Here is a 21,285-nt window from a genome sequence, read left to right as displayed (position 1 = left end):
GAAGGTCACACAGCACTCATGTGGTTCGTACTCAGAGTCAAGACCCACAGAAACTAACTATCTCTTTGCTGTCACACCAACTCTTCAGTATTGGTGAAGACATTATTTGCTATCAGTGTATATTTTGAATTTCCTGGTGCCATTTTATTTCATTTCTTGTTTTAATTTCAGTCATCAGAAAGTCAGCTTGGATAAAAAAGCCTTTTTATAATTTCTGCCATTTTAACATTTTTATTAAGAACACAGTTCAGAACCAGACATTATGATGCATATCTGTAATCTTGGCATTGCAAAGGCAGTGGTAGTTTCTTCTTTGAGAATGATAAACAAGATTAATGTATAGCTTTTCAAAGCAAAGGTAAACACAGGACTGCCTGCCATTATGGGATAAATTGAATCACACAAAGCAAATTCTTACTAGCTAAGTTTGACTTAATGACTTACTTGGACTTTTGTAAGCTTTTAGGATAGTGAGTGATAGTACTCATAATCAGACACAGTCATCTACTCTCTGATCATCCTAGCTTGTGCTGAGATCATAGATCAGCTGTGCCTATTGTTTAAGTTACTAAGCAACATTTGCTTGTTTATTTGATTACATCAGAGGCCAAAGTTTCATGTATGTACCACTGCCAAGAGCAATTAGAGTTTTGGCACTCTATTTTTATCTTAAATATAGTCATCTTTTTAAATGTATGACATTCTTTGATGATCTGTCACCATTCATCTTTCCCAGATTGATTCATTCTGAAGTTCTAGATTGGCTACATTCTGAACTGAATATCTGTAGGATTTCCCCATATCCAAGTTTTGTGTAAGCTATTTTACTTGTCTGAAATGCTTATCTCATTTAAGAATTTACTTGCAGTTTTTGTAACGTCCAACTATTTTTAGCTTTTTAAGTGAAGAAATGAAATTTGTCATAGCAGAATATTCATGAACCTTGTCCATTGCCCTTGTGTTCAAATCTAGGCTCCATCACTTCCAAGCCTCACTTTGCTCATTTATTAAATATTGATAATGATGTTTATCTCCTTAGTGCTTGTAGAGATGCCCTGATATTGGGCTGTAAAGCATTTTTCCTAGTTCTTTGATTCCTTTCCTAACCATCTCTGGAACCATACTTGGGAAATACAGATTATGTCTGCTAATCACCTATTATATTAAGTTCTACATTAGGTGTTCTTAGGATCAGCCTTGTTATATACAATGCTCTGATATATAAACAATGTGCACCACACTTTTGTGTTCTTCCTAAAATAGTTTAACTTGATTAATAAATGACTATTTGTATCTCTTTTACTAGATTCACATGTAATTATGGTAAATGTTATATGTTATTAATTAGAGTTTCTTAAACCTTTTCCACCCATGACTCATTTTATTATGAGAAATTTTTATATAGTCTGGGATAATAGGTATATAAAATAGGTATACAATTTGGACATTTACTGATAATAAATAAGAAAATATTTCTTTGAAACAATTTCATTATTTAATTTTAACATTAAAGGTAAAAGTCAAACTGCAAACTAGTAAGATGGATGTGCTTGTTTTTTTATATTAAGAATTAATTCTTGATTGAGTACAGATACTAAAGGACATACAGTATCTTCAGTATAGTTTGAATTTGGTCAATATTTTGATTTTATGATTTCTAGTTTTACAGAAATACATAGCACCAAATGTCAGAAGTATGTGTAAGACTATTTCAGAAATTATTGAAAGTTCTGTCATAATACCAAGACAACATTTACTTAACTGTATTCTGTTAAACTCAAGTCAGCAATTGAAAGAGTAATTTTAAAAGCCAAACATTTTACCACAATGTATTTCAAACTAATTCTATTGTTGCGTTTTGAAGAATAAAAAGAAGAAAATGCCAAAAGTGTCTGTTTTCCACATCATTATTGTCTTTAAGGTACATCATTATGTGCCTTTAAGATCAGAAACTTTATACATATAGTAAAAAAGTCTCTGTAATTCATAATATAATGGTAGCCTTCAATCTTAGCTGAAGTGTGTCTATTGGCATTAATGTGATGTGATTGCAGTCACAGTGCAGATTGGCTGTGTCATGTGTTCAGAATCAAGGTTACAATAGAAGTCCTATTATATGACATGGATGGGCACTTCACAATTATTCTTTTCTTTGGTTTTGTTTTGCTTTTTTTTTTATGGAGGAAAGTTTACTGGTTCCAGAGCAGTAAGAGTCCATTATGGCATGGGGACCTGGCAGCAAATAGCAGGCACATATAGCAGCAGGAGCAAGAAGCTGAGAGATCCCAACTTTGAAGATCCAGATAGATAATAATTTATTATGTTTGGGAAGGCATGGCAGTGAGTAGCAGGGATTATGGCAGAATCGGGAAGCTGGAGATATCACATCTTCATTCCAGGAAGACCTGAAACTCAGGCAGAGCTCTGCTATCCTCCACTTGGGAGGATCCTACCAAAGATCCTAGTTGGCCTTTCTGGAGCCATTCAGGCTTTGTAGCTCACAGTATATCCCAAACCCTCTGCCTTAATGCTCTAGAGCCCACAATAATTCTTGTGTGTTTGATTTTGAATTAATTTTTAGTCACATCATTTTAGAAATCTCTTATTTTTTGTAATTATTGTAACCTCCATGCTCATTTATATGACATATTATAAGAAATTACATGTTAAATGATTACGTTGTAGTTCTTATTAAAAGCACAGTTGAGGAAGGAATCTAAGAGTCCCAGCATGACAGCAGACAATAAATAGAGAAGGGTCAGTAATTCATTGTGATGCTGCTGATTGTTGTCAAGTGGAAAAGCAGAGCACAGGCATGAGGCCTGGTGTTTTTGATAACCTTTCAATAAAGGTTCACCCAAGAGCATGAAGGCCCAACAATGCTCCAGTTCAGGATATGTTAAGACTTTTATTGCTGACTTGGGAAAGGAATCAAGGTCTACCTTCTGAAAAGAAAATCTAGTAATCTGATGTTCCATGCTGTATTTTATCAACTGAACCATCCATCAGGTAGAAGTAAGGAAAGAGATTGAAGTGAGTGTAGAGGAATTTTAATCCAGAAACATGGCTGCTCAGGCAAGGGACCATAGCCAGTGGCCTTCTAGGTCTGTGTGATCCAGCTGTAATGCACACATGCCACACACTTTTAATCCCTCTGGCTGGAATACACACACACCCTTAGCTTAGCACCTTTAGTTTCAATCAATGAAGATAATTTTGGTTTGTAGAAGGAAGCAGCCATGTTTGAAAGTGATATCTAATTGATGGGCAGACAAACTGATGAGGCAGAGAAGGGTCTGACAGAATGATTCAGAGATAGGATATACCCAAGTCTTATGAGAACAAATAAGGAAGAGAGGTGTGTGTGTGTGTGTGAGAGAGAGAGAGAGAGAGAGAGAGAGAGAGAGAGAGAGAGAGAGAGAGAGAGAGAGAGAGAGAGAGAGAGCTTGAAGAGGAGTTTCAAGCCAGAACAGCTGAGTTGAACCAGACAGCCAGAGTTTGAAAGAAATAGAAAGTATAAGTTTATTCAGAAGTAAGCATTTGAGATGACAGTTTACCTTAAGCAAATAAAAGTTATTTTATAAATCTGGCTGGCTGGCTCCAGTGGAAGTAGTGAGAATTATTAAGGCCATGTAAATATTCTGTAAGAAGCCAAATATCTCTGACAGCTAAGCATTAAGCTTAGGTCTCTGCTTTGTGTCCAGAGAAGTAAGAACCTGAAGAAATAATTTTCCTATTACCTGGAATTAGTGTCAAGAGAATGGATAAAAGATCATCCCAGAAGCCTATCCCTTAGTTAGAAGTTCAACTTTTCTCACTTTTTCCCATCTATAAGAGCCTTCAGGGTCTCTTAAAACCAGATTTGATTCCACCTTTACAAATGGTCTTCTCTTTTCATGCAGCCTCACTAAACATACACATGCAAGGGTAGGCCCTAGAGAGAGATGTAGTGGGTATGAACTGGATCAACAAACAGCTTATTTAAAGGAAGCCCATTTGGTGGAAAAGACTGTTCATGATGCAATAATGTTACCACTTCTTTATTATGGAGTAACCTGGGCTTGAAGGAGGATTCTCAGCAAGACTGACAAAGGCAGAGAAGTTATGATGCCAGGCTGAAAGCTGGGAAATGTACCGAAAAGGGCACATGCAATATGCATGTTTTAAGAGAAAAAAACATTTTTACCAGTGACATTTGCATGATAACAACAAAATAGGGATGTTTATATGGTATGTGTCCAAGGACTCGATGTACTAGCCATTCTTTAGCGGATGACTGGAAATAAAGATGTTGCAGCCTGGAGACTTAGGAACTTTAAAGGCAAGTGAAGCCATTTCTAGTTTTGTAAGATATAAATCACAGTAGGAACCATTACTCAGTCTGCTTGAGCATTGGATATGTGAAAGGAGGGAAGGTTTATATGCCCAGAATGGGAGACTTTGGTGAAATAAAACCATTTCTTTTATTTTTTTTCAGGGGTCTTAAAATTAAGTTATCTTTCTATCATATTTCTGATTTTTCATTGTGTAAAAATTTCTGGAATTCTTACAATAATGAATATGCAAATTCAAGAATTTTAAAACAGTGCCAGAAAATATAGGTTAATTACAAGATTAAATATTTAATTTTTATTTTTTATTCTATAGCTAATGTCTTATCAGCATTGTTTTATTTTAATATAACTTGTTACAACACCTTTGTGTTGGACCTTTGTTAAGAGCTCAAACATTTGTTTTATTCCCTGAGAAAACTTACACTTCTGCTTCATCACTTAAGTTATGAGACAAAACTTTTTTGTGATTGTTTATTTTGCTTGTTTGTTTGTTTTTATGTCACTGGACTCAACTACTCAAGGCCATAGTTATGTCTTATTGTGTATTCTCAATTTCTGGAGCAGTGCTTTTTAGATTATGGTTCTTTGATGGGAGGATGGTGAATTATTTTTATCAGAGCATTACTCTGACGCTTGTTACTCTGATCCTGTTACTCAGGGTGCTTAGATATTGCTTAGGTTTACAAGGGTATGTATAGTTTCAACTGTACTCTAGTCTGACATTCAGTACTAGCTCCATGGAAGTATTTCAGTGAATGTATAAGAATATTTGAAAACTGGTAGTTCTTGACATTCCCAGGACCAGTGAGTGCTAGGCATTACAATGCTGGGACACGGTGGGCCTGGTGTTTGTACTAGCATATGCAGCTATGCATGCTTTAGTTATGGATGCATCTCCCTGGCCTTTTGTTTGTATGGTTTCCCCACATGCTGTGTTCCTATGTAACTTATTATACCTTCATATCATAGTCTGAATTTTCATGAGACTCTGACTTGCTGGAGTCATTGTTTAACTCATGTCAACCCTGGCTAGGCTCTTAGCTTTCACAAAGGCAAAGACATACTAATTGATCTCATTACATTATCTGTAGAACTTAACATGGGCTCACACTACATAAACTGAAGAAACCAGTAAACTGTGGTGAGCACTGGAAATGAGATTCCATTTTCTCATCTGCTTAAAGTCTATAAGTTAGTCATTAACAAGGTCATTGCTAAGGCTCACATTCTTTAAAGATCTAGAAGTTAACTTTTCATAACTTCTACTCACTATTGGTATTCATTCATGGTTGAAAATTCTGGTGGTACGAAATGAAGGTATATTCATTCAGTCTTTTACATAACCTATTAAATATTAGGCATTCCTTGCCTTCACAGATAGAATAAGAGCTGAACAAGCCATAATAACCCAGAGTTGACAGGATCAATAATGGGATGGGGTCATTTCCATTGCTTCAAGTCCCCAAAAATCAGCATTTATATTTCAGTTTTAGAAAATTTGACATGTCTTAATGTGAAATTTCTGTGGAGGTGCAGCCAATGTCTATGTCCCATTTTTACCATGCTTCTGTATAGCTGGTATATGGAGAGTTTTAATTATTCCTGGTAAGCCTTTGAATCTTTCCATTATTAGACATGAGACTCCATTTTAGGGATTATTTAATGGAGTAGTAGTTAGGCATGAATAATCCAAAGATATATGATCTTATAAATATTTTAATAAATTTAGATATTTAAAATCAACATCTGATGAAACCAGAGACATGGCCCTATGGAGAAGAGTACTTGGTACTTTTGCAGAGTATCCATCCCGGTTCAATTTTAAGCACACACATGATGTTTCAAAATTATTCATAATTCTATTTCCAGAGAACATGATATTCTCTTTAGACTTCTTTTGGGCACCAGGCATGCACATAGTTTGTGTGTGTGTGTGTGTGTGTGTGTGTGTGTGTGTGTGTGTTTACATGTAGGCAAAACTCATACAAATAAAATAAATAACAAAAATCTTTTAAATTTTAATTTTTACCTAAATATTATCATCATAAAAAACACTTTTGTGTACAGAGTTTGTTTCTGCTACTTGTTTGACATAGATGAGGAAAGCCATTGAAGAAATGAGAACTTATTGAATTTGGTTAGAAATTCATACATTTCTATCTTCACATTATGGAGGTAGGATTATCTATGCATGAGTATTTTAACCCCCAGCAAATTTTATTTTCAATGAAAAATATGGGTATTTATATATTTCTAATTTAGCTATATTTCTTATCCTAAAGAGAATGTGTAAAAGAGATTATTATAGTACTGGGGTGGGGGGAGAGAGAGAGGAGGGAGAGGAGAGAGAGAAGGAATATGTGCACATACTGTTGGGACATACATCTGACTTCTGCATGAGAGTGCTCAGAAAAAAGTAAGCTCATATGTTTTTGTTTGAAAAGTCACCATGCTAAAACTGTGATCCATCTGTAAGTTACCATAGTTGAGCTACCATAGTATTAGCCAAGGTCTGTGGATAAGTAATTTTGGTCATCGGAACTAGGTAGTTGCATGGTCATACTACCATCCTCTTGAGTGGAGATATGAGTGGAAGGAAAGGAAAGAGGAGTAGTGAGAGGCTTATGATGCCTCTTGACATAGCTTCTGAAGTGGCTCAGGGCCAGGTATTGGAGACAGAGTGAGGCCCAACTTTCTAATAGAGTTGTAGCTATATTGACAGTGAGTTGCTTAAGTAGGCAACTTGTGTGAGATTATATTCCTGAGATGTGAAGTCTAATGGACTCAGATTTAAAGGGGTTTAAATGAACTTGAGTTGGCATTTTCCAAAGTGGTTAATATGTATTTTAATATTATCAGGATAATACAAGCGATGTAATGGAATAATACTCAATACATGCATGCATCCACAGGCTCAGGCATCTCTCACTTCTTAGCTGATTTACTTTCAGAACTCCACCTCTGCTATGCATTCCAAAGGAGGGCATTTCAGTTTCTATTTGCTAAGGCTTATGCTTCAAGGAGTAGCCAATATAAGACAGGTAATACACCTACATTCTTTCTATACTGTCTTCCATCTTCTTTTCCTTATAAAGCATTAAAAGGACAATTGCATATTGTGTTGTATATTTGTTTCTTCAAATTTTATAATGTATGCAGTTAGTTACTTGTGGCTGCGATACAATACCTGAAATAATTTATGTAAAGAAAGCAGGGTTTATTTCAGTTTATACTTACAGTGGTCATAGTCCACCCATAACCATGCCATTCTAATAGCTCACTTCCTCCAGCTAAGTTCCACTTCAAAAAGTTCCATAGCTTTCAAAAAGCACTAGTGCAGGTACAAGTATTCAAATACATGTGAAGATTCCTTCTCACTCAAGCTACTTCATATTAGAAATAATTTCCTAGTATAATATAGCATATATTTTGCACAATTATCATAAGTACTTATAAAACCAGCAAAATATACATTATGCCATATTTTACATGGTTGAAAACCTGAGACTTAAAGTAACAGGTGCTAGTAAATAACACCTAACTAGGATTTAAACAAAGTTATAAAAGTATTCTAACAAGTGTCAAAACATACATTCCTTTTAAAAATAATATTAACAGTTTTAACAAAGTTTAGCAAATAGTTATGTATATAAATTTGCAAGGTAATTGCAATAATAAAGAAAAAATGTCTGGGATACTAAAGATAAAAAAACTCCTGACTAGTATTATATAGCACATAACAGACTCTAAATTTAAACTCACCTGGTCACAAATACTGGCAATACTGATTGAAGTTTGTGGACATGGTACTACAAACAAGGAAATACTGTGGTAGAAAGTAAGGGCAATGCAGTGAAGAAACGCTTAGGGCATTTTTAAGAAGGGTTATGGCAAGTCTGACATTTTATTTCTTTCTTTTCTAGATGACAGCTTCCTCTGCTGCCACTGGCAAGTATCCCAGCATGAGTACCACAGAAGCTAAGGTAAAAACCTTTGAGGGGCAAGCTGAGTGAGTGCCTCTTTAACTTTCTTGTCAGCAATTTGCTTGCTGACAGATGTGCTCCTTAGCTTAGGAAGTTCACCTTCTGTAAGTTGGCATCTTCTTCCTGGGTTGGAAGCTTGTGCAAGTTCTACTCTGTTGTTTGTGACTTTTTCAAAAGATTCACTGCTGGATTTTTTGCCCTTAATTACATTTTGGAAAGAAGGGATAATCTCTCCAAACACATCTCCTGGAAGTGAGTGAACAAGAATTCTTGTTTTTTGGTAATAATTATAATATTTTTGATAGACATTTACAAGTGAAAAACTCGTTTTCTGATATGAGGGTCATGGAATAGAGTACCATCTCACTGACAAATTCCTTTGAGTTCTGTTGGGTACTTAAATTTATATTCCTTGTAATTTCAGAAGAATAAAAGGTCTGTAGTTGCTCCATAGAGTAAGCCTAGTTCTGACAGATGACTGAAGCTAACTTAACATCTCTTCTTTAGTTACTGCAGCTCAAGCTGTTTCTTGGAAGAATTTCAGGGTTCAAATTAAAGAGGAGACATTTGCAAAATGTTCTCATCTTGTTTGTTTGTGTATTCCAGTATTTGACCGTGTTGAGAGCTCCTGGCTCCATTATTATTAAATTTCTTTATCTATACCTTTCAGCTTTTGTTTGTTTTCTATCTCCCACATCATTATGGTGTCTAGGCATTTTCCTAGGCATTTCCACATGAGATGTGGCAGTATAAGCTACTTCTACGGATTCTTTTACCTCATCTTGAATTAGAACAGTGCAAATATCTGGGAGTAAACTGTCAATCTATCTAAGTTTTATAAAATTTATCTTTAAAATTTGCATTTCCCTGATAATTTTATTTAATAGTTTCCCTTTATATTGATTTCTTAACCATAGTATAATATTAATTGTGCTATTAGTAGCCTATTAGTTGTCTTTTGTTCAAATATTTTTAACATCATACATACACATACGCACACATATTGTAGCGTTGAGGATTGAACACAGGACCTTGGGGTTTCTTGTATACTAAGCAACTAAGTACTATACCACAAGTCCTGGTGTTTGTGATTTGATGGCTGGACCCTAACACATGAGTTGTCTGATTAGTATTGAGTTCTGTACCATTACTAAATAAAACAATTTGTGATTATTGATTTTATTGTACATTATATTAATAGCTGCTTAGGTGTGAATATGCATTCTCAATTGTAGTTTCCCAAGCAATATCTTGAGTACCAAATTGTAAAATTGAAGGCATTAATATATTTCAACTATGACAATATTAGTTGGTTTATTCCTTTGTAAAATATTTAATAAATTTAGCTCGTGGACACTAAAAAAAATTTGCTATCAGAAAAACATGAACAAAAATTCATCAGTAAAAATGTAGTGTGAAGGGCCCTCAAATTTCTTGGAAAAACAGATGATTATGAACTTTGATTTTCCCTCCATACAATAGGAATATTGGTATAACTAGGAGACATTTCATGAAGATAACTGTACCTTCACCAACAAAACACCAGAAATGATAAATTGAAAGAATATTTGACTTAGCTTCTTCAAATAACAAAAATTAAGCAGAGGTTTTGCTGACATCATCAAGCAGCCAAAGAGGAAAAGCAGCAAGAGACATGAGGACTGCTTTGCAATCACTCACCTTGAAAGTTTATAAAGAATAAATCAAGTTTTGTGCTAATTTCTATCTTTACTTCATCAATGTTGGTTGTATGTATTCATGGAAGTTTTGCTGTTTGTATATTTGGACAGCTGGTTAAAGCTGAGTAAAAAATGGGTTCTTCAGAATCATGCTTAGATTTATTTAAGAATATAACACATATTTGTAAAAATTGCATTTAACTATAAATGGAATTTTAGAAAGCTTATAATGATGACACTTGTGGCTTCTTTGTTTGCTTGTTTGTTGGTACATAGTCACACATGGGAAATATATATAGAAAAAACAAGATTATAATAGTTTTTACACAAAGAAGGAACCTTAAAAATTAATTTTATAAATGGGAATCCTTATGAAAAAGTATAGACCCAAAAATGAAAGACTTGCTTGTTTCCCTAGTGTTCATGTGCCTAAATCTCTGTGGAGTTAGATATTTATGCATGGAGATGTGTTAGGTCAGAAGTATTGGTCTTCATTTGAACATTCTGGCCCATTATATAGATTGTCAGTTACAAATGAAATAACTCTTAGAGCTATGCTCTTATATTAGGCAATTCTAGTCAACAAACAGATGAAAGGACTTCACAAGAAAAGGTACAGAGAACAGGTGATATAGCTCATTGTGCCCAGCAGCTCTGTTTACTAGTCATTTCAGCCACTCAGCACATGCTATAATTCCAGCCCCCTGTTTTCTGTAACAGCATGATTCCATTACAGATTTCCTCTGGCTTAACCATCAAGCATATGCTGGCTCTAAAAATAACTTCTCTGCCCTCTGTGCCTCAGTTCTGTCACTGCCCCATTCTTTCACATTTTGTACCCAAGCCATGGCAAGTATTTCACTGATAAATAAATATGTATATGCATGAGTATATGTATATATTAGTGACTTGGAAGGAGAGAGCCCTTGGATTTGAAGAGGGAAAACTTGCATTTTATGTTGTTTATGTGTTTACTATAGTATCAGTAAAAATCTTTATATATCCTTGATACACATAGCATTATCTGGCATATGAATAGTAATATCTGAAATAAGTGATCAATTTAAGTCACAAACTTTATATCGATAATAATACCAAATTACTTAGTTAAAAAAAATCAATTACATTCTTAGTAAACTATCTCCAGTGTTATCTTTTTAACTTATCTTTCCCCTTTGTATTGTTATATTCCCCCTCCTCCTAAATTTAGGCTGTGAAACCTGAGTCTAAGAAGTCACAATCAAATGAGGTAAATAGTTTAAGTCTGTGAGTGAATTATATTCCGACCATTTAAAAATAATAATGAATGAGTAGTTTTCTTTATGGTCAAAGGGATTTTTCAGCTAATTTAAATACCTTTGGCTATTTTGTAGAATATAAACTCATAGAATACATATAAAATACTTACAACATTAAATTGTTAAGATATATATTTTATAAACAAAATGTATTTCATAGGTTATTTTATTCAAAAATAGATTTTAATTCATATTTTTTTAAAGAAAGGAACAAAGGAAGAAAGGTCAAGCAGAGATGGCCTGGTAAGTAAAAGTGCTTGCTAGTAAGATTGAGTTCAAACCCAGCACAGAAGGAGAAAACTAATTACTGAAATTTCCCTTTTAACTTCTGCCACACCACTATGTGACATGTGCACACACACATACACACACACACACACATACACAAATATACAGTCAAACATACACATGTACTCATGAACATGTATATATACACACACACACATACACATGTTCATGCATGCACAAGTGCACATGCTAACATACACATCAACAACACATGCATATAGTACACATGCATGCACACATAATACATTCGTGTGTGTGCTCACAAACAAATAATTTTAAAAGGGAAAACAACAGTACAAGTTATAGTACCTTGAAACACTAGAAGTGTGTTGAACCTTCTCCTAGATCATTGGATGACAGCAGGTGGGTAAATCTTGAGTCTTCTTTGAGATAGTGGAGATAATATGAGTCACTCACACCCTTTTTCCTGGAAACAACTCCTCTTGCTTCCACGCCACTTGGCTGTCCAGTCTGAAAGTCATCTGCCTCCATAAAATGGTGGATTCCAGGGTGTCAGGAGCAATGCATTTTTCTCTTCAGTACAGTGTCACATTATATTAATACAACTGCTTAAGCAAATATGTGGGACCATAAGGTTTTCTGTACAGCACAAAATAAAGGGAAACATTGGAAGCCCAGATATAGGTGGGGTCATGGGGTAAAAGATAAGACTGATTCTTTAAAAAGGACCCTGCCTGCAGCCTTTGCAAAGTGGATTCTATAGAGAAACATTTAGAAATAAGGTAAAACTTGTCTTCTGTTCCACATTTCAATACTTGTCAAGAGAATTGGATCTTTGTGGATGTGATCATACTTCATCTCCTATGGACAAAGACTTCAAAATCAATGCAGTAGGATATGGAGTGGCACTGCTCAGCAAACTTAATGCTTACTTTAATCTTTTGATGCCTTTATAGGTGGCTTGGTATCTATTAATCAATCTGAGGAAATGTGTAGAGCAGCCAGAAGTTTAGCAAGGTTATGTCTTTGAAGACATCTTTCTAGAGAAAAGATTCAGTTTTTTTTCTGTGTCTAATAATGGCCACCAATGGAATCTGCTGGCAGGTCACTGTTGACCACAGTCTATGCCTGGATTTCCTCCTGGGAACAGGATAATTTAGTCGGGATTGTATTTATGGTGCAATTTATGATTATAAGAATAGTAGATTTTAATACAATAATTCAGCTTTTATTTCTTTGAAATTAACAGTTGCCTGTGGTTCATGAGAAAAAGTCAGAAGGAAGGCCAAAGGACGAGTCAGAGGTGAGTGATTATTATCCTCTGTAGTAATATCTGTTGTGATATGAGACTGACTTGTTTCCTCGGCTGACCTCATGCCATCATATGGTAACAGCAGTGTTTTCTGATTTTTGTTTTGTTTTGATTTGTTTTTGTTTTTCAAGACAGTTTCTCAGTTTAGCCTTGACTGTTTGGGAACTTGCTCTGTAGACCAGACTTGCCTTGAACTCATAAAAATGTGCCTTCCTCTGCCCCTGTGATTCACCACCATCTTCTTAATGAAGATTTTGGGAGAATTTGTAGTATTTCAAATTTTGTATCTAATTTACAATGGCGTTTACCCTATACTAATTGATATTTTCACTGTTCAAAACTGTTAAAAGCATAAGTGTTATACACAGATTTTATTCTACAAAGAAAATTATCTGAACTGTTTTAAACCACCATTATGTTAATAATATATATATATATGTGCTTTCAGCCCCAAAATCTAACCGAGCATGCAGCAGATACAGGTAGTAAGCATTCTCATAAAGAAAAAGCACCTTCCAGATCAAATAAACAGATGGTGTCAGAGAGATCATCAGAATCAAAGGTGAGCTTGATATATATGAAGATACTAATATCAGCTTACTATTAGTTGTGGCCCCCATTGGCCCAAAGTGTACAGCTAAATTTGTAGGATTGTACTGGATGCATTTGCTATTGTAATGATGTAGTGCTGTTTTTGCATTGGTTTTGCAAGAAGCATTGTAGAAATATGGGATAATGGAATGCCTGCAGAAGGCCAGCAGGTAGATTAGGCAAATGCACCATTCAGCCTTCTCATGCTGCCCATAGTGACCAGTCATGACTCTGGTGTCTCACAACCAAAACACTTTGAAAAAAGGTTGATTTCCAGGCCCCTGTAAACTTCAGCCAGGAAACTATTGCAGGTGCCTTGCACTCTCACTCAGATTTGTTTTCTGTCTCTGTCTTTTTGTCTCTCTGGGTCCATCTAACTGTCCGTATGTCGCCCTCTCCCACCACCGTGTGTGTTTTTCATCTATTCTTAAATCCATGGCCTCTAAAAATCCTCCTGCCTCAACCTTCAAAGCACCTGGGACTATAGCATGCCTTACTCTTGCTTCTTACACAGAAGTCTTAAAGCATTTTTATGATCTTGTGGAAGACATGAACACATGAAACGCAGAAATTGATTCTGTAATTATGCAATTAAAGACACCTTGTTTCTAGAAGAAGAAATGTATGAGAAGCTTCTCATTGAGAACATTTGGAAGATAAAATCTAGACCTACTTCAAAATACATTCTTTATCAGTTTACATATATGTGATTCAGCAGTTAAATATAACCACATTGTTTGTTTAGCTTACAATGATGTTGAAAATTAATTTTAACTGTCTTAAAATTATTTTTAATTAGGTGCTGGCAAAAGATATCAGAATATTTCACATAAAATACCTATTTATAGCTTCTATTAAAAAATCAGATTATCTGGAGAGCTAGGCTCAGATGACAGCAGTTGGGAGCAGTGTCCACAATTCTTTTGTGGGCTCCAATTTGCAGCAGTACACTGAGCTCATTGGGTCAGGTGTAATGGTGCTTTCACATCTGTGTGACCTAAACAGGTTCTGTAAGCTCTTGAGACCAGCTCTATGCTGTGCACAACTTTGCATCACATGCAGAAGAAGCTAGCAAACTCTCTCCATAGTGATTTCCTGAGAGCAAAGTGGAAGGTGTTGGTGACACTTGAAACTCATGATCTTGGTCACAGTCAAACATACTTAGTCCTGTCACTCTTCTATCTCTGATCTCAGACAAAATTTCAAGATGCTCCGTCTGCTGGTGGAGAGAGTGTGGCTGAAGGTGTGACTGTGGCCTCTGCTTCGAACAAGGTGGTTGATACGGTGAGCACACATATACAGACATAACATGAGCCTCTCTGCTTATGAGGCTCTGGTTCTATGAAGCACATATCAGACAACTCAACATTCAGAAACAGTGGATACTGTGTATTTTTGTGAAGAAGAGCATATGCTTTGGGAATTTAAAGTGAGAAAAATACTAAAATAATTTTGAAATATGTATATCCAGTAAATACTTATTGGGCATCTGGCATATAAGGCCTGATATTAATGCCAAAGAAATTAAAGCGTTGGTTCAGGCTTTGCCTTTCATGTTCACAGGTATGAAATCAAGGACATTAAACTTTCATGAGTACAGTGTACTCAGCTTTGAATGTTTGCAACAGCAGCTTTGACACTAAATCACAATCACAGCAAGGGTGTGAGTTGATTGCATGATTCTAGATGTGTTTGGCTAGTTCCAGAAAACATGCCTTTGAAGGAGCTTCAGATGCCAGTCTGGGAGTGTCCAAAAAGTCACAGAAAAAAGTAAAAGTTCCTTGAAACATCTTGCATTCTTGGATCTTGGGATGCCAGGTACATTATTTAACCAAACTCCCAAGAACTTTTACATGAAAACATTCACATATGAAAAGTTTTACAATAGATTGCTTGGATATTATCTTAGGACCATCACACTGGAAAAATCTTGTGAAAGAGTGTGTATTTAAATGAACTACTTTGAAAAAAAGTAGATTTAACTAGATACGTTACAACACAAACTTTTAAATGTATTCAAAATTTCAGGTTTGATGTTAGTAATTAACTAGCCCATGTTATTAGTAAAAGCTAAATGATCCAAATGAGAAAAGGTTACATGGAATTTTGTCATTCATTGGCTTGATTCTGGACTTTCCATAAGTATTTTATTTTAACTTTACTCCTGATTCATACTCATCTCAGTAGGACTAATCAAACCTGTCTTATTTTAGTATGTGGGAAGTTTGAAGCATTCTAGTTGACTGTAGACTGTGCTGGCCAGATTAAGAAAAGCTCCCACCTAGAGAGACATTTTATGAGGAAAGGTAGATTCCATGTGACTCAGGGAATTCACAGAACTTTGAGAGGGGGTGGGGAAGGAGGAAGGGAAGGAGGGGAGGGGTGCAAACTCCCCTTTGGGCCAACTGGGATTCCAGGCATGTAAACACTTTTAGGTGTTGAACAGTTTCAGATGAGTTCTGGGCACACATTCCAATGTCAGAAAGCCCATAGTGCAGAGGTGGTGGCTGAAAGACCAGAACAACAGGTTAAGGCTGTTGGGGAGAATGTTGCAGGAGCTTGTGAGTAATGACAGGAAGTTGCAGGTTGCTTGGGGCTGTTTCAGTGGTGCTTGTGAGTCATGTAGCTAATTTAGAGCTATAATAGAAGAAAAGAGGAGAGCTATTCAAAGTTATTGCAGAGGCAAAACATTCAGATTTAGGAAGGAGTTTGCCCAAAAGGGCAGAGGTAAAGAAAACATATAATGTGCTGGGGTTTCGGAATATGGCATAAGTAGACTGATAACACTGAAGTAAGACAAGATAGATGCCATAGCACCAAGCTTTTGGAGGTGCTCACGATGTGGTCCAATAGTCAACATGGAGAACAAGTGTCTAGGAGTGGGGGACTTACAGCACTGTGCTTCCTTTGAGAGATCAATAGAAGCTTATAGAATGCATGTGAAGAAAGGCTTGTGCCTAATTAAGGCTAGACTGAATTTAAATGTTTGGCAGATCTAAAGAAAGGTATGTAGCAAAATAATTAATGCATTGTGTGGTGCACAGAATAAGGCACAAAGTAGAAGGGAAGTGGGAGAGAGAGGAGGGAATGGAGATAGGGGAGACAGAGAAAGAAAGAAATAGACAGGAAGAGGGGAGGAATAGTTATGAGTGTGTACACAACTACACAAGGAGGCAGCTGACTCCAGGAAGGGGCTCAGATGCCTAGACTCTGACTTGCACCTAGCTGTGGTTTTAGCACCAAAATCATAGCAGTTGCTAATTTGGTATTTAATTATATAAAAAGTGCTTACATTATATTTACCAAGTATCAAACATTAACAAAACATTCACAGCCTCTAAGTAGATACCATCATTGTCCTCATATCACTGTGAAAACAAGGAGCAGGGGAAGTGATTTATAATTCTCAAGCACTTGTATATGTCACTGCTTGTGTACAAATTCAGGCAGTCTGAGATCTTCTGCCTGAAATTGATACATTCAAGTAATACATGGCCCTGGAAGGTCCGAAATGAAATAACCTAACAAATATAATTCCTGACAAGAGTTTCTGGCCCTAGAAGATTTGCCATAGACCACCATTATAAGTCAGGAGTATACAGAGTATGTGCTACTAGAAACACCAGAAGAGATGCACAAAGTGGCATGACAAGGGCAGAATTGGAATGCTGCTTTGCTGTGGCAGGTATGGGAGATAAGAGCTGACACAGTGATGCTCCCCAGGGCCATCTTCAGAGATTAGGTGTGGACAAAGGCAGGAAGTTTGCAGTTTGTAAAGTTACTTGCTGCAGGAACTACAGTAATTCACGGTAAAAAGAGAAAATTTAACAGGAAATTTGGGCAAAGAACAATGAGCTACCAAGGCAAGAGACATAGTTGTCCTGGTGGGTAGAAGCCAAGACACAGGGAACTATCAGAAGCAGCTTTAGAAACAACTATAGTGTTTCAAGGCTCATGACTAGTATGGGGAACAAAGAGCCAGGCAATCCTGGTGCAGATCATGGTTTTTTGATCCTTGCTCTGTAACCCAGGGAAAGTCATCTCATCTCCACTACTTTCTCATTTTCTCTTGATCTTTCCCTTCCTATCCTCTTCTGCCCCTTCCCTTCCCTCTTCTTCCTTCACTTCAACCTTCATCTCTTCTATATACCAAACAACATTTTAATTGCCTTTCTTCCTATCTTTCCTTAGATTTATCATGTATTTAAACCAGTCTATCACAAATCAGACACATCCATTTTTCCTCTATGAGCCTGATCTCTCCAACCCTCTTTTTCCTGTCATTCAACAGGCTTAATGTTTGTAGTAGTTTTGAAGCCTTTGCCATCACCATCCAGAGTTGGTCATGAAACTAGAACATGATCTATTTATTAATATTTAAATAATCCAACTTTAGTGTGTTATAATAATGTTTCATAAAGGTGTATGAAAGTTTTTTAAAGTCCTTTAAAACCCCCTCTAAAAAAAGAGAAAAAATCATTAATGCCAACTTTACCTATGGAGTCCACACTGAACAAGCCATCTGAAAGGTATGAAGACCAAACTTTACTTCATTATCATACATTTATCTTCTGATGCCTGTCTCAGCCTGATTTCTTGTTGTTTTTAAAAAAAAGGGTTGAGAAGGCTTTCTGACTAGCCTGAGTGCACAGAGATCTCTGCAGAGAGATCTCTGTTGAGCGTGCAGAAAGTGTGCCCCCCCCCAGCTTGGTTCAAGAAACCAGTAACCCGGCATAGGGCTATTCCCAGCCGGAGGATATTGAGTGCAGAACCGGGTTCTCATACAGTCCACCACCAGGAACAGCAGAGATCCAGGAAGACAGGCCTGGAGAGAAGGCATTCTGAATAACCAGGGTGCACAGAGATCTCTGCAGAGAGATTTATGCCGAGCATGCAGAAATTGTGCCCCACCCCCACCCCAGCTTGGTTCAGGGAACCAGAAACCGGAAAAATTCCTAGACAGATACAAGATACTAATGTTAAACCAGGACCAGGTAAACCATCTAAATAATCTCATAACACCTAAAGAAATAGAAGCAGTCATCAAAAGCTTCCTAACCAAAAAAAGCCCAGGTCCAGATGGGTTCAGTGCAGAATTTTATCAGACATTTATTGATGACATAACACCAATACTCTCCAAACTATTCCACAACATAGGATCAGATGGAACACTACCTATCTCATTTTTTGAGGCTACAATAACCCTCATTCCTAAACCACAAAAAGACCCTACAAAGAAAGAGAACTTCAGACTAATCTCACTAATGATCATTGATGTGAAAATACTCAACAAAATCCTTGCAAACCGAATTCAAGAACATATCAAAATGATCATTCACCATGATCAAGTAGGCTTCATCCCTGAGATGCAGGGATGGTTTAATATAAGGAAATCCATTAATGTAATCCACCATATTAACAAACTCAAAGAAAAAACACACACGGTCATCTCACTAGATGCTGAGAAAGCATTTGACAAAATTCAACACCCCTTCATGTTAAAAGTCTTGGAAAAAACAGGAATCCAAGACCCATACCTAAACATAATAAAAGCAATATACAGCAAACCAACAGCCAACATCAAACTTAACGGTGGGAAACTTAAAGCAATCCCACTAAAATTAGGGACTCGACAAGGCTGCCCAATCTCCCCCTACCTATTCAGCATAATACTGAAAGTCCTGGCCAGAGCAATTAGACAGCAAAAGGAAATCAAAGGGATACAAATTGGAAAGGAAGAAGTAAAAACATCACTATTTGCAAATGACATGATAGTGTACTTAAGTGACCACACAAATTCTACCAGAGGACTCCTAGAGCTGATAAACAAGTTCAGCAAAGTGGCTGGATATAAAATTGACTCACACAAATCAGTAGCCTTTCTCTACTGAAAGGATAAGCATGCAGAGAAAGAAATTAGGGAAAAGATACCCTTCACAATAGTCACAAAAACTATGAAATACCTTGGTGTGACTCTAACTAAGCAAGTGAAGGACCTGTATGACAAGAACTTCAAATCTCTAAAGAAGGAAATTGAGGAAGATCAGAGAAAATGGAAAGATCTTACATACTCATGGATTGGAAGGATCACCATTTTAAATTGGCCATCCTACCAAAAGCAATCTACAGATTCAATGCAATCCCCATCAAAATAGCAACCCAGTTCTTCATTGAGTTGGAAAGAGCAATGTGTAATTTCATCTGGAATAACAAAAGACCTAGAACAGTGAAATCCATCCTCAACAACAAGAAAACATCTGCAGGAATCATTATTCCTGACCTCAAGCTATATTACAAGGCAATTGTGCTAAAAAAAAAAACTGCATGGTACTGGTATAGAAATAGGCACATGGATCAATGGAATAGAATAGAACATCCAGAAATGAGCCCTCACATATATGGTCACCTGATTTTTAACAAAGGAGCTGTAAACATTCAATGGACAAAGGACAGCCTATTTAACAATGGTGTTGGTCCAACTGGCACACAGCATGCAGAAGAATGAAAATGGACCCTTTCTTATCTCCTTGTACAAAGCTCAAGTGCAAGTGGATCAAAGATCTCCACATTAAACCAGGTACACTGAAACTATTAGATGAAAAAGTAGTGAAAACCTTAGAACTCATAGGCACAGGAGAAAATTTCCTAAACAGAACACCAATAGCTCGAGCTCTAAGGTCAAAGCTTGACAAATGGGACTTAATGAGATTGCAAAGTCTCTGTAAGGCTAAAGACACTATCATGAAAACAAAACGGCAGCCAACAGAGTGGGAAAAGATATTAACCAACTCCACATCAGATAGAGGCCTAATATCCAAGGTATACAAAGAACTCAAAAAGCAAGATACCAGAGAATCAAACAACCCTATTAAAAAATGGGGTACAGAGTTAAACAAAAAGTTCTCAATCGAGGAATATGGAATGGCTGAGAAATATCTAAGGAAGTGCTCAACATCCTTAGCCATCAGGGAAATGCAAATCAAAACAACCCTAAGATTCCACCTCACACCAGTCAGATTGGCAAAGTTCCCAAACTCAGATGACAGCAGATGCTGGCGAGGATGTGGAGAAAAAGGAACACTTCTCCACTGCTGGTGAGGTTGTAAACTGATACAATCACTCTGGAAATCAGTCTGGCGATTCCCAGAAAATTGGACATAGTACTACTTGAAGACCCAGTTATTCCATTTCTGGGCATTTACCCCAGAGATGCTACAACATACAACAAAGATACATGCACCACCATGTTCATTGCAACTCTATTTATAATAGCCAGAAGCTGGAAAGAACCCAGATGTCCTTCAGTAGATGAATGGATACAAAAATTGTGGTACATTTACACAATGGAGTACTACCCAGCTATCAGAAACCATGGCCTAACGAAATTCTTAAGAAAATGGATGCATCTAGAGAATATCATACTGAGTGATATAACCCAGTTACAAAAAACAGACATAATATGCAGTCACTGATAATTGGATACTAACCCAAGAAACCTCTGAACACCCCAGAAACAACCCACAGACTGTGTAAAGTTCAAGAAAAAAGAAAAAAATATATACTTTATTTAAAATAGAACTGTATCACATCCCCCTTTCCTTCCTACAGCCCCTCCCAGTTTCTCTCCTATCTCCTCAAATTAATAACCTCTTTTCCTATATTATTGTTTCATATATATATATATATGTGTGTGTGTGTGTGTGTGTATGAATATGTACCTACAAATACTTAATTACTACCTTATAAAAAATGTATTCGTATACTTTTATGCAAAATGCTTAAAAATCTGTATATTTATTTTTGTTTTTTAAAATAAATTTTAAAAAATGTTATCAACTC

The 21,285-nt window shown here is 36.4% G+C and overlaps 1 protein-coding gene across 11 annotated transcripts in view; it reads left to right on the top strand.

Annotated features, from left to right (window-relative positions):
- Positions 1 to 21,285, top strand: part of CAST (calpastatin) — a 91,623-nt gene that overhangs the window by 23,377 nt on the left and 46,961 nt on the right. For 6 of the 11 annotated variants that reach the window (XM_080925221.1, XM_080925216.1, XM_080925217.1 and 3 more), the window contains 6 exons: positions 8,258 to 8,317; positions 11,207 to 11,245; positions 11,499 to 11,537; positions 12,793 to 12,846; positions 13,304 to 13,417; positions 14,641 to 14,730. In XM_080925221.1, coding sequence (XP_080781347.1) covers positions 8,258 to 8,317; positions 11,207 to 11,245; positions 11,499 to 11,537; positions 12,793 to 12,846; positions 13,304 to 13,417; positions 14,641 to 14,730 — 396 coding nt within the window. The remainder of the gene's footprint in view (positions 1 to 8,257; positions 8,318 to 11,206; positions 11,246 to 11,498; positions 11,538 to 12,792; positions 12,847 to 13,303; positions 13,418 to 14,640; positions 14,731 to 21,285) is intronic. The other 5 variants (XM_080925218.1, XM_080925215.1, XM_080925220.1 and 2 more) reach the window with 4 other exon arrangements.

The sequence above is a fragment of the Micromys minutus genome (genome assembly GCF_963924665.1).
Source record: "Micromys minutus genome assembly, chromosome: 11".
In the NCBI taxonomy this organism is placed as follows: Eukaryota; Metazoa; Chordata; class Mammalia; order Rodentia; family Muridae; genus Micromys; species Micromys minutus.
The sequence above is the reverse complement of the archived record's forward strand: the minus strand, read 5'-3'. Positions and strand labels throughout refer to the sequence as shown.